General features: G+C 37.8%; 1 protein-coding gene across 5 annotated transcripts in view; it reads right to left on the bottom strand.

Annotated features, from left to right (window-relative positions):
* TTC25 (tetratricopeptide repeat domain 25) overlaps positions 1 to 14532 on the bottom strand; it is an 88980-nt gene that overhangs the window by 60968 nt on the left and 13480 nt on the right. For 4 of the 5 annotated variants that reach the window (XM_031966278.1, XM_031966279.1, XM_031966281.1 and 1 more), the window contains 6 exons: positions 11770 to 11901; positions 11425 to 11575; positions 10569 to 10630; positions 10080 to 10242; positions 8803 to 9027; positions 8336 to 8543 (listed from right to left, as the gene is read on the bottom strand). In XM_031966278.1, coding sequence (XP_031822138.1) covers positions 8336 to 8543; positions 8803 to 9027; positions 10080 to 10242; positions 10569 to 10630; positions 11425 to 11575; positions 11770 to 11901 — 941 coding nt within the window. The remainder of the gene's footprint in view (positions 1 to 8335; positions 8544 to 8802; positions 9028 to 10079; positions 10243 to 10568; positions 10631 to 11424; positions 11576 to 11769; positions 11902 to 14532) is intronic. The other variant, XM_031966280.1, reaches the window with a different exon arrangement.

Genomic DNA, 14532 nt, shown 5'->3' with positions numbered 1-14532 from the left:
CACTTTAGGAAGAACACTGATAAATGAAAAGTGGCCACAGGAGGGCAGTCAGAATGGTGAAGGGTCATAAGTTCATATCAGTTGAGGATCCATTAAAAGAACTAGATGTTTAGCCTAGAGAAGAATGAAAAGGGGGCAAGACATCTGTCTTTAACTCTTTGAAGAGCTGTCGCATGGAAGATGGAAGCAGCTTGTTCTGCTTAGCCCCAAAAGAACCAGAAGGAATAGACAGAAGTTGCAGAAGTCATTTAGACTTGATAGAAGAAAAAAACTTCTAACAATTAGTTTGCTCTCAAAGTGGAGGGCCCAGCCTTGGAGGAAGTGGGTTCTCCTTCATTAGTGGTCACTAAGCAAAAACTGGATGACCATTTATCAGGTGTGTTGTAGACAAGATACTTGTTCAGGAACAGTTTAAACTAGATGGTCTCAGATATTCCTTTCAACTCTGAGGTTCTGTGATGCCATCTGCCCCTAATAAGCAAAACAAAGAGTAAAAGCCAAGGGAAAAGGCAAAACCAAGGTGGCAGAAAGAAGTCAGTAAGTTGCCTCAGTTTTTTCAAATCTCCTTAAAAAACAACGTTAAATCAAGCCTCTAAACAGATTCTGTAGTGTCAGAGCCCACAAAAAGACTGAGTGAAACAATTTTCCAGTTGAAGATAACTTATACAAACTTCAGGAGAGGTCTGTCTCAGATAAAACGGAAGCACAGCTCAGCAGTGATGTATTGAGGTAAGGCAGCAGGAGGCTCTTAGCCACAGCAAAGGTCCACAACCAAAGCCTTTCAGTCTTGACTCAGTAGGCTAATGGCACAGAAGGCCAAATGTGAGACTGTTAGCTCCAGAGCGGAAGGCAGATTGCCAACCTAGAACCGCCACATAGGTCAGGCCAAGCACAAGAAGCTTGGGACAAGGGCTCCCTCTGCCCCAGGAACAAAGCTCAACTTTTTAAAATGAGCAAAAAAACAAAAAGAGGCCTGACCATAGAGAGTTACTGTGATGACTGGGAAGATCGAAACAGAAGAGAACTCAGAAGAGAACAATGTCAAAACGACCATCAAAGGGAAATATGAATTGGTCTCAAGCTCAAAAGGTTCTCTTGGAAAAGTTCAAAAAGGATTTTAAAAATCAAGGAAGAGAGAGGTATGTGAAGACCAAGTTAGCACCCTGGATGCCTTAGAATCAGCCAGAGTCAGGATAAGCAAAAGTCCTTGGTCTTTAGGGGGAGAAATAAAAGAGATGGACAAAAACTCCACGAGCTCTCTACAACCTCCTCTCTTCTTCTTGTCCACCGCCAAAGTGACCCTGGCTTGTCTTACTCCATACCCTAATCCCTCCTACAATTATTTGTATACACCAAAAGATCTAGCCAGCACAGAATAGTGAGAAAGGCCATTTTCCAAACATATGCTAATGGAGTATTGTCCAATAAGTAATTAGCCTTAAGTGCTCTGTTGTCTGATTCCAGTACACCTACTCAAAGTTTCAGCCCTTTACAGGGGTAGGAGAAAAATTGGGAAAACAAATGAAAGTTATGCAGAAAAATAATGAAAAAAGAGTCAACAGGTTTAAAAAGGAAGGACAAAAATTAACAGAAGAAAATAACTCCTTAAAAAATGGAATTGGGGAGCAGCTAGATGGCACAGAGGACAGAGGACTGGCTCTGAAGTCAGGAAGCCCTGAGTTCAAATCCGGCCTCAAAGATTTACTAGCTCTGTGACCCTAGGACAAGTCACTTATCTATAATTCACACACACACACACCCCCAAAAAAATAAAAATTAAAAAGATAAAAGATAGAATTGGTCAATTGGGGGAGGGGGGAGAGAAAATCCATTGAAGAAAACATTTCCTTTAAAAGTAGAATTGGCCAAATGGAAAAGGAGAAAAAAATAATTCCTTAAAAATTAAAATTGAGCAGGTAGAAGTTATTGACTTTATAAGACATCAAAAATCAGTCAAACAAAATCAAAAGAATGAAAAAAATAAAAGATAATGTAAAATACTTCATTGAAAAAGGCAACTGATCTGGAAAACTGATCCAGGAGAAATAATTTGAGAATTACTGGACTACTTGAAAGTCATGATCAAAAAAAAGAGTTTGGACATCTTTCAAGAAATTTCAAGAAATTATTTCCCTGATATCCTGGAACCAGAGAAAGCACAGAAAAAATCCATCAATCATCTTCTGAAAGATATCCCAAAATGAATACTCTAAGGAAAATAATAGCCAAATTCCAAAATTATCAGGTCAAGAAAAAAATACTGCTAACAGCCAGAAAGAAAAAATCAATTATCAGGGAGTCACAGTCAGGATTACACAGAATTTGGCAGCTTCTACATTAAAGGATCAGAGGGCTTAGTATATGATATTCTAGAAGGGAGAGAAACTTAAAGACTGCTATCAAGAATCAATTACCCAGCAAAACTGAACATAATTTTTTAGGGGAAAAGATGGACATTCAATGAAATAGGGGATTTTCAAACTTTCCTGATGAAAAGTCAGAGCTTAAAAGAAAACTCTATCTTCAAATATGACTCATAAGAAGCATAAAAGTGGTAAAAAAAAGGAAAGGGAAAAAAAAACCCAAAACATGTTATTCAATAAGATTAAACAGCTTATATCCCTACAAAGGAAGACAATACTTCTAAATCTTGAGAACTCTCTATTAGGACAGTTAGGATACATATTCAGAAGGTGTTAGTAATAAGTTGATTTGAAATTTATCACATCAGATGATAAAAAAAAAATTAAGGGGTAAAAAAAGTTTGTACTAGGAGAAGAGGAAAATGAGAGGCAGAATAGGGCAAATTGTATCAAATGAAGAGGCTCAAAAGACCTATTATAATAGAGGGAAAGAAGGAAAGGGGTGAGCATGTCTGAACCTTACTCTCATTAGATTTGGCTCAAAGACAGAATAACATAACGCATTCAGCAGGTATAGAAATGTATCTTTTCCTATAAGAAAGTAGAAGGGGAGAAAGGAAAGAAAAGAAAAGGGGGGGGGATTGTAGAAGGGAGGACAGATTGAGGAAGATATTAACACTGGTGAGGAGAAACAGAATGAAAGGAGAGAAAGAAGTATAAAAAGAGGAGAAAATAGAATAGAGGGAAATACACAGTAATCATAACTGTGAATGTGAATAGGATGAATTCTCCCATAAAATGGAAGCAGGTAGAAGAATGAATAAAAAAATAGAATCCAACAATATGTTGTTTCCAAGAAACTCATCTGAAGCCGAGAAATAAAAACAAAATAAGGGTAAAAGGCTGGTGCAAAATATAGTATGCTTCAATTGAAGTTAAAAAAGCAGAGGCAGCAATTCTAATCTCAGATAACAAAAAAGAAAAAATAGATATAATTAAAAGAGATAAGGAAGGAAACTACATTTTGCTAAAAAGGTACCATTAACAAAGTAATAGCAATAATATTATTTGGAATTTGGCTATTATTTTCCTTATTCATTTTGGGATATCTTTCAGAAGATGATTGATGGATTTTTTTCTGTGATTATTTTACTCTCTGGTTCCAGGATATCAGGGCAATAATTGAAGTGGGGGGACTTCAATTCTCTCCCCTCTCAGAAATAGGTAAATCTAACCAGATAAAAACAAACAAACAAACAAAAACCCAAGAAAGAATTTTTAAAAAATTAGTTATGATAGACCTCTGGAGTAATCTGGAATAACTGAATGGGGATAGAAAGGAATATATGGGTTTTTTAGTGGTACATGGCAACCTACATAAAAACTAGCCATATATTAGGACATAAAAGCCTCACAATCAAATGCAGAAAAAAATATTAAATGCATCAGATCATGATGCAGTAAAAATTATGTATTATAAAAGGCCATGGAAAGATAGACTAAAAATTAATTGGAAACTAAATAATCTAATCCTAAAGATTAAGTGGGTCAAACAACAAATCATAGAAACAATCAATACTTTCATCAAAGGGAATGACAAAAATGGGACAGCATACCAAAACTTATGGGATGCAGTCAAAGCAGTTCTTAGGGGAAATGTTTTATCTCTAAATGCTTACATGAATAAAATAGAAAAAGAAGAGATCAGTGAATTGGGCGTGAAACCAAAAAAGCTAGAGAAAGAACAAATTTAAATGCCCAATTAAATGCCATATTAGAAATTCTAAAAATCAAAGGAGAGATTAATAAAATTAAAAGAAAATTATTGAACTAATAAATAAAATTAAGGGCTGGTTTATGGGGGAAAAAACAATAAAATAGATAAAACTGTTGGTTAATTTGATTTAAAAAAGAAGAAAACCAAATTACCAGCATCAAAAATGAAAAGGGTGAATTTACCGTCACTGAATAAGAAATTAAAGCAACAATTAGGAGCTATTTTGCCTAACTGTATGCCAATAAATCTGACAATCTAAGTAAAATGGATCAATATCTACAATCTAATTGCCAAAATTAATAGAAGAGGAAAAAATACTTAAATAACCCCATTTTAGAATAAGAAATTGAACAATCCATTAATGAACTCCCTAAGAATAAATCTTCAAGGCCAGATAGATTTTACAAGTGAATTCTACCAAATATTTAAAGAAAAAATAGTTTGAATATTATATAAATTATTTGGTAAAAAAGGTGAAGAAGGAGTCCTAACAAATTCCTCTTATGACACAATATGATGCAGATATTTAAACCAAAAAGAACCAAAACAGAGAAAGAAAATTATAGACCAATTTCCCTGATGCATATTGATGCAAAAAAAATTAAAATAAAATGATAGCAAAGAGATTATAGCAATCTATCACCACGATAATATACTATGACTGGATGATATTTATACCAGCAATGCAGGGCTAATTCAGTATTAGGAAAACTATCAGCACAATTAACCATATCAATAATCAATATATGATTATCTCAACAGATGCAGGAAAAAAAAAAAAACTTTTTGACAAAATATGGCATCCATTCCTATTAAAAACACTAGAGAGCACAGGCATAGAGTTTTCCTTAAAATGATAAGCACTATCTATCTAAAACTGTCAGCAAGCATTATATATAATGAGGATAAGCTAGAAACATTCCAATAAGAACAGGAGTAAACCAAGCATGTCCATTTTTTCATCACTATTATTCAATATCGTACTAGAAATGTTAGTTTTAGCAATAAGAGAAGAAATAGAGAAAGAATTAGAATAAGCAATGAGGAAACAAAACATCACTCTTTGCAGATGATGTGATAGTATACTTAGAGAATCATAAAATCCTAAAAAAAAAACCTACTTGAAATAATTAACAACTTCAGCAAAATTGCATGATATAAAATACTATATAAATCATTAACAATTCTATATATTACCAACAAAGCCCAAAAGCAAGAGAGAGAAAGAGAAACCATTTAAAATAAATAGAAAATATAAAATAATTGGTAGTCTATCTGCCAAGACAAACTCAGGAATTATATGAATACAATTATAAAACACTTTTCACATAAAATCAGGCCTACACAATTGGGAAAATATCAATTGCTTATGAGTTAGCTGAGCTAATATAATAAAAATGATATAATAACATTATTCAATAATATTGATAGTAATATAATAATATAATAAAAATTCTATCAAATTAATTTACTTATTTAGTGCCAAATCAATTAAAGTACCAAAAACTTTTTTTATAGACCTAGGAAAAATGATAACAAAATTCATCTGGAAGAACAAAAGGTCAAGAATATCAAGGGAATAGGGAAAAAGACTACAAAGGAAGATGGCCTAACTATACCATATCTAAAACTATATTGTAAAGTGGCAGTCAACAAAACTCATAAGAAATAGAGTGGTGATCAGTAAATTATGTTAGGTATATAAGATATATTACTATAGTAATCTACTGCTTGATAATCCAAAGACTCCAGCTTCTGGAAGAACTCACTATTTGATAAAACCTTCTGGGGAAACTGAAAAACAGTATGGCAGAAACTAGGCATAGAACAACATCTCACATTCTATACCAAGGTAAGTTCAAAATGGATACATGATTTAGACACAATGATACCATAAGCGAATTAGGAGAGCAAGGAGTAGTTTACCTGTCAGCTCTATGGAAAAGGGAAGAATTTAAGACCAAACAAGAGATAGAGAATATCAATAAATACAAAATTCCGATTACATTAAATTAAAAAGATTTTGCACAAACAAAATCAATGCTACCAAGATGGAAAGGAAAGCAAAAAACTGAGAAAAAACTTTTACTGCCATTGTTTCTAATAAAGGACTCATTTCTCAAATACATAGAGAACTGAATCAAATTAGTAAGAATAGAAGTCATTCCTCAATTGATAAATGGTCAACGGCTATGAATAGGTCATTTTCAAATGAAGAAATTAAAGCTATCTATAATCATATGAAAAATGCTCTAAATCGCTCCCATATCGAGGAGAGAAATGAAAATTAAAACAACTCTAAGGGTCACCCATCAGATTGGCTAAAATGACAGGAAAGGAAAATTAATGTTGGAAGGGATGTGGAAAAACTGGGATATTAATGTATTGTTGGTGGAGTTGTGAAATAATCCAACCATTCTGGAGAGTAATCTGGAACTATGCCCAAAGAGCTATAAAACTATGCATACTCTTTGATGCAGCAGTGTTTCTACTGGGCCAATATCCCAAGGAGATCATAAAAAAAGACAAAAATGTTTGTGGCAGCCCTTTTTGTAGTGGCAAGAAACTGGAAACTGAGTGGATGCCCATCAGTTGAGGAATGTATAAATAAGTTATGATATATAAATGTAATAGATTATTATTGTTCTATAAGAAATGATGCGCAAGCTGCTTTCAGAAAAGCCTGGAATGACTTATATGAACTGATGCTGAATCAGGAGTACAATATACATAGTAAAAGCAAGATTGTGTAACTATAATAAACTTATCTCTTCTCAGCAATATGGTAACCCAAAACAATTCCAATAGACTTGGGATGGAAAATGGCATCTACATCCAGAGAAAGAACTATGAAGACAATGCAAATTGAAGCATACTAGTTTATCATTTTTCTATTTGTTTATTTTTTTCTTGTTTTTTTTCCATTCTATTCTGATTGTTCTTTCACATGAAAAATTTGGAAATATGTTTAAAAGTATTGTACATATATAACCTCTATCAGATTACTTGTCTTGGGGAGAGGGAAGGGAAGGGAGGAAGAGAAAAAATTTGGAACTCAAAATCTTACAAAAAATAAGTGTTGAAAACTATATTTACATATAATTGGAAAAATAAAATACTATTCAGACTAAAAAAAAAAATGCTCTTAATCATTATTGATTAGAGAAATGCAAATTAAAACAACTCTGAGGTACCACCTCACATCAATCAGATTGGCTAATATGACAGAAAAGGAAAATGAAAAATATTGATGATGATGTGGGAAAATTGGAACATTAATTATTGCTAGAGTTATGAACCATTCTGGAGAGTAACTTGGAACTATGCCCACAGGGCAATCAAACTATGCATATTCTTTTACCCACTATTAGGTCTGTCTCCCAAAAATATTTTAAAAGATGGGAGGGGCAGTGTAGAGGTCCCGCATGCACAAAAATATTTATAGCAGCTCTTTTTGTGATGGCAAAGAACTGGAAATTGTGAAGATATCCATCATTTAGGGAATGGGTAAATAAGGTGTGGTATATGAATATAGTAGAAGACTATTGTTCTATTAAAAATGATGAGTAGATAGATTTTAGAAAAATCTGGAAAGGTTTACCTGAACTGATGCTGAGTTCTGAGAACAGAACCAGCAGAACATTGTACATTTTAATAGCAATACTGTATAATGATCAGCTACGACAGATTTTACTCTTGGCAATATAATGATCTAAGATAATTCCAAAGGACTTGTGATAAAAAAAAAAATGCTATCCACCTCCCAAGAAAGAACCATAGATTCTCACTGCAGATTGAATCATACTATTTTCACTTGTTTTTCGTTTCTTTTTTCTTGTGGTTTTTCTTATCTGATTCTACTTTCACAACATGACTATAATGTGAAAATATGTTTAACAAGATTGTACATTTATAACCTATAACAGACTGCTTGATGTCTTGGAAAAGTAGGAAGGGAGAAAATTTTGGAATCCCAAATCTTACGAAAATAAATGTTGAAAACTATCTTTACATGTATTTTTGGGGAAAATATTACAAAGTGGAAGGAAAAAAAGCCAAGGAAAATAGCTAAGAAATAGAATTGCCCTGGTGAGCAGAGATGTGCATGCTACAATTTTAGAACTCTAGTTCAGTACTCAGGGTCAAATACTTGCTCCGATCCATAGAGCTTCCCACCTTTCTGCTTGACACTCACTATTTCCGGGCAATCTCCAGATCCTTGCGATGGCTTTGTAATGCAGCTGCCATGTGCCCCATTTCAATCTGTGCATTGCCAATGCAGCTGTATAAGTTGCCAAGCAGTTCGTCTTTGTTGGGCACTTCTTCCTTGTCCCACTCCAACACTTTCTTCAGCACTTTTTCAGCTTTCTGGCAACTCCCCTCAGCATTGCCACTAGTAAGTACTGGGAAGGAAAGAGGCCAGAGTAGGATTTCAGATGTGTCCTATTGGAGCTAAGCATTTGGGCAGAAGGACTAGGAATTCAGGCACTATTAACCAATGTCTCCTTATGTAGAAGAATTAAATTGCACAGATGGCTTCCAAGGGCCTCTAGCCCCAGGCCTTTTGTGTGACCCCTGCTCCCCACATCCCTTATATCATAAGCAGCAGCAAGGGAAGAGGGAACCTGGTCCTGCCCCATAGCTGGGTACAGCACCACTTACACAGGTCAATCTCCTCCAGGCTCTTGAGAATATAGCGTGCAGTCTCAGATGGGCGGCGCTTCCGATCTCGGACCCATTTTTCTTGCATCAGCTTCCGGTCTCGTTCCCGAGCATAGATTGGCTTCTGCTGCCTCCAGAAGTCTGTCCGAGTATCTAGGTAATTGATGCCAGTCATGATCAAGTCCTCCACAGTCATTCCACGCTTGATAGTGCCTTTAATCAGGTCTTTGGGAATGAGAAAGGGAGGAAGGTAAGGGTCTAGAAGAATAGCAATGGGGGGAGTCATGCTGCCTAGAGTCCGAGAGGACATAAAAGGAGAATTCTTGGTGAGAAACCCATTCTTTGGGGTTCTCCCTGTATCACAGTTGTGGAAGATCTGAACAGAGGAAAAACCATTCAGGCCAAGAGTTAGGCCACAACTTCATCATTTCAACAGGGATTATTAACCTTTCTTCTAGTTACCACCTCAGAGGAGAAACCTCTAATTTTGATACCTGAGGCTATGGAGAGAAATAAAAGGAGAACACTAGTGAATTGTACACAATTGGCACTTAATTGAAAAAGAAATCTGGAAGAATATCCTGGCTCTCTGAACAATCTGGGCTCCTATTATAATCGGTAGAGTTCAAAGCCATGGGCTCTGAAGTGGTTCTTGAAGGTCTGTTTCTTTCCCTGCCCAAGCTTTGAGCAAGGGCAAAACAGGGAACTCCCTCTGAGATCCAAGCTTGACCTCAACTCCAGATGAATTAGTGCATGCTGGGAACTGGCTCCGAATTGTAGGTGAAAGCTAACAGGAAGGTCCTGGGGTCGGGACCTGTATCAGGCCATCCCACCTTTCACAGTCAACATTACAGGTATATATTCTGGGAGCTAGGAGTCATACTGCCCAGGAACCAAGAAGGCACATCTGTGCCAAAACAGCTGCTCGGGAGAGGGGGGTGGCCCTGGGGGAATCTCACTATATCATTACAAAACAGTTCAAAAGAAAAGGCTTTTAGTCAGATTTGGGAATTTCAGTAGCCACATCATCCCTCGGCTCTGGCCTGAGCATTTATAACATAGCACTTTCATTTCATATCTTTTTTTCTCTTCCCTGCACCATTAGTCCAGGTCATTCTTCTCACTGCACAGAGAAACTGAGGCCGTGGAAAGCAGTGGCAGTGGCCCAACTCTGACTCTGATTCTAAATTCTCTTCCACCTTTAGTAGCCCCCCCCCCCCATTCATGGAAGAACATCGACCCACACCCCAAATCTCCATAAATGTAATCCACGAGACCTTCATCCTTAAGGAGCTTTTCTAGATATTCCTTGTCCACGTAAAGCTCCCCTAGCAGCTGTCGAACAGTCTTCTCACTCTTTAGGGAGGCCTTCCGCTTACTTTCTGTTTTTGTGTCCTTCCAGAGTGGCTTTGCTGGAGTCTTCTGTTGGGCTTTCATATTCTGAGAGCACCAAGAAAGACAAAGCAGAGCTTCCTCAGGAAGCAGAAACCCTCAGGCCTGAGCTTCCCAAGAGATCTGGCTTTGGCTTCTCCTCCTCCTCCTCCTCCTCCTCCCGGATTTCCCTGTAGGCCTGAAAACCATAGCAGCGAGCATGGCTGCTACTCATTCAAGAAGAGGGCTGAGAAATGGCCAGACTCCCAGGATCCCTCTAACATCTGGGATTGTGGAAGGATCTAAGCATGTGTCCAAGATGGGAGAGAAATTCCCATTGTGAAGATGACAGATTCCCAAGAACACATGGACTCTTCCGGGGAGCACTTCCTTACCTCTGCCTGTCTGCTGAGGAAGAAGAGATCCCCTTTGTTCTCCAACTTAATCGAGGAAGGGCCTAAAAGGATAGAAGCAGGCCTTGCGAGTTAGCCAGCCCTGACCCATGACCTATCACATACTGTCGCCAGCACAGGAGGGGTTGACTTTGGCAGAGGAAGGCTGGGGGCTGTGCTGAGGCTGATCTCAGCAGACCTGGAGTCAGGAAGGTTGGCTGCTGATTCACTCTCGTTCCTCCAATAGCCTGGCAGCCTACTCTTGCCCAGAGCCATGGCCCTTCATTTCCAAACAAGGGAGTGGGAGCCAATGGTGCAGAGCACTTGTCCAAACTCTGTGCCATTTTCATATTCTACCTCCTGCAAAAACTAATGAACCTCCCCTTACCCCCATTACTGCTGCTTCTAGGAACTAAGTAGGCCACAGGGTTGGACCAGCAACTCAGGACCACATTTCCTGGGGAAAACAGCTCGAGACTAAAAAAAAGTCCATCTCTAGGGGCTAAAACTTTGTCTGGGACAGGTCTAACTCCATTCTAGCCCTACAGCAGCTTCCCAGATGCAAACCTGTTTGGGGAGCCTTTGCAATCACTTCTGTCTTTGAAGAAAAAAAAAAATCAAAGACTGCTCCACTCGGGGAAGGCTCAGAGACTGGAGCCCCTTGTGTAGGTGGTGCAATCACATGGCAAATAAGAAGTTACCAAATCCAGAGCTGCCTGTTTTAGAACTGCCACTGAGCTGGATGGGGTCATTCACATTTTGAGGCTTGGCTCCTCTCCAGCATCAGAGGCCATGGGGGTAGAAGGGAATGGGGGCCTGTTTAGTTTCCAAGCTCTTTTCTTTGCTATCTGCCACTTACTTCCTACTGAGTTGTTAATGGCTTCCTGAGCTTTCTGAATGCCGACTTTGAATTCCCGATCAGGTCGCAGCTTATAACCTCTGTGATAGTACACCAAGGCAAACTCAAAGTCTCCCATAGTATACAAGGTTTCAGCCTTTTGGAGAATTCCCTGGAGTGAAAGAAGGTAGAAATCAAGATGGTGGGAGTGATAGGACAAGGCACAGGTGGATTCTGGGTTGAGGGCTCATGGTCTGGGAGTAGAGGTATGGGATTAGAACAGGTAAGGAAATGGGGTCAGAACCCAGGTCTAGGCTAGGAATCAGGTCCATAAATTGTTACCTTGACTTCCTACCACATGGTTACCTTGCAGAAAGTCTGGTCATTTTGGAGAGATTTCTCAACATCTTTCAGTGAATTTTCCAAGTCTCCCAACTTCAGATAGCACTTAGACCGAGCAACCAGGCAGTTTGGGTCATCCATCTGAAGGCGAAGGGCCTAGAGGAAAAAGCAACACATTTAGTATCATCCAGAGTAAAGAAGAGGTAGAGGACAGGCCAAAGCACTCCCTGCAAAATTATTATTAGAATGAGTTGAAGCAGGGATGCTCTGACCCTAATAGCACTGGAAAATAGCAAGGAACTTCACCAAAAACAGAGGGGATCTTGAGTCTTATGAGTCAAACACCCAGGATTGATCTTTGAACAGGAATGATTATTTCAATGAATTGGGAGTTATGGACCAACAGTTGGATCTACATAGTGATTTAAGCTTCATTAATATAATACTATCCTATTAATATATTATCCTATACTAATATATTACTATCATATAAGGGCCTTTCATTGCTTTTTTATCCACTCTCAAATGTGCTCCAGCACTATCTCCTATTTTCAGTATATATTCTTATAGAAATAGGTGTATATTTTTAGAAAATACTTATACTAATTTTCTCCTATACCAATAAGAACCAAGAATTTAACTGGCTATTTAAAAAGTGACAAAATACATTATAAAATGGAATTTCAGGCAAAATGCTATTTGGATTAGCTACATCACCTCCATTTAAATAGAAACTTGAGGAGTCACTATTTCAGTGGTCTATTAAAAAAGGCCTTAGAGAGTGAATTTATTTTTGCAGATGCAAAGTAGTTATAAAAAATTTCACATATATATGCTCCATCTCACTCTTACACTTCCTCTGCCTCTCCACCAGTCTCTTTTTTTCCTTAGTATGATGCATGACCAAAAACCACAACATGTTTTTTATTGGCCTTTGACTTTTCTCATTAAAATATTTCTAAGAAGTAGAAATGACAATTGCCTTTCTCAGAGAGATGCCATTCCTCACCCTGGGCCACTTTCCCTTTGAGAGTCCTTTATGCTCTTTCGAGTTCATGGGTCTTGGTTGCCATTTTTATCCAAACTAGTTTCTCCCTAGCTACAAGTGTGGTGTGTGCCTGGGAAATACAAGAAAGAATTTGGGTGTCAATGATCAGTTGATTCAAAGTTATTGTCTGCCATTCATTTTCAAAGAAGATCATGACATCAGGGAGATGATGCCATAACATGCAAGTGTCGAGTTGGATTTAAGTGAGGGAAGGATGTGCAAAGTCGCCAACCTCCCTTTCTCCTCCAGGGCCATCTGGGTTCAGTGGCCAGAAATAGATCAGGATGACTGGAAATGACCTTGGATGCAGTGGTACACCTTGGCCTTTTTAAATTAAAGTCTTTACTTACATGAACTGATGCTAAGTGAAGGAGTAGAATCAAGAGAATATTGTACACAGCAACAACAAGATTATGTGATGATCAGCTGTGATGGATTTGGCTCTTTTCAACAATGAGGTGATTCAAGGCAATTCCAAGTGCCATCTGCATCCAGAGAGAGAACTATGGAGACTGAAAGTGGATCAAAGCATAGTATTTTCACCTTTTTTTTTTTTGTTGTTGTTGTTTGCTTTTTTTTTCCCCTTTCTTGTGTTTTTTTCCCCCTTTGATCTGATTTTTTCTTGCAGCAGCATGAGGAATATGGAAATATTTTAGAAGAATTGCACATATTTAACCTCTATCAAATTGCTTGCTATCTAGAGGAGGGGCAAGGGAGGAGAGGATATGAAAAATTTGGAACTTGATTTTGCAAAGGTGAAGGTTGAAAATTATCTGTGCATGTATTTAGAAAAATAAAACTTTTTAAAAACAGCCTCTTTTATCTAGTTCAAAAAAACAGAAAAAGAAAAAAATATCAAACTGGGAAGAGAAGACACTTGGGGCTTCTGGACAAAACTGAAACAACTGCTGTTTACATTCACTCTGAGACAATCAAGGCCCAAACAATGATCAAGGGGGCTTGATGAGGGACCTATAATGAGCTATTTGGTGAACTAGAACCTGGAAGGGTTAAGAATGTATTTGTTGTTGTTCATGTTCTGTCCTGTCCAACCAGGTATGCCATTTTTGCCATTTCCTCTTCCAGCTCATTTTACAGATGAGGTAACTGAAGCAAACAAAGTTAAGTGACTTGTCCAGGGTCTCATATATAGTGAGTATACTTGACAGGATTTGAACATAGGTTTGCTTGATTCCAGGCAGGGCACTTTTCCACTGTGTCACCTAGCTGCACCTAAGAATGTATTCTTTGTAGCAAATGATATCTTAAAAACACATCCAATCCCATGCTTCCTGTGTCCACTGGAGAAGCAGTCCATGATGGGAAGGAGCAATTTATGCTACTTTGGAACAGCAGTCGGAAGGAGGAATCTAGTGGATGATTAAGAGGAATTGATAATTAACTTAGGGAAGTGGTTACACGTGCTTTGTTGTTCAGTCTCTTCTGACTGATGGACTCATCCATTCATCCTGACCCCATTTGGGGTTTTGTCGGCAGAGATACTAGAATGATTTGTCGAGCTCATTTTACAGAGAGGAAACTGAGGCAAAAAAAAAAATGCCCAAAGTCATGCAGTAAAATAAGCATCTGAGCCCATCACACTACAATTCAACAAACTTCTTACCAAGTATTAAACACATACTAAATCTGAAGTGGACAGTTGGGTGAGGAAGCAGACTGAAGTCAGGAAAACCTAAATTTAAACTGTAATGCCAAAAGAAACTGAGCAAGACGGAGAT

The sequence above is a fragment of the Sarcophilus harrisii genome, chromosome 4 (assembly GCF_902635505.1).
Source record: "Sarcophilus harrisii chromosome 4, mSarHar1.11, whole genome shotgun sequence".
Lineage (NCBI taxonomy): Eukaryota > Metazoa > Chordata > Mammalia > Dasyuromorphia > Dasyuridae > Sarcophilus > Sarcophilus harrisii.
Note: the sequence above shows the minus strand (reverse complement) of the source record. Positions and strands in the feature narration are given on the sequence as shown.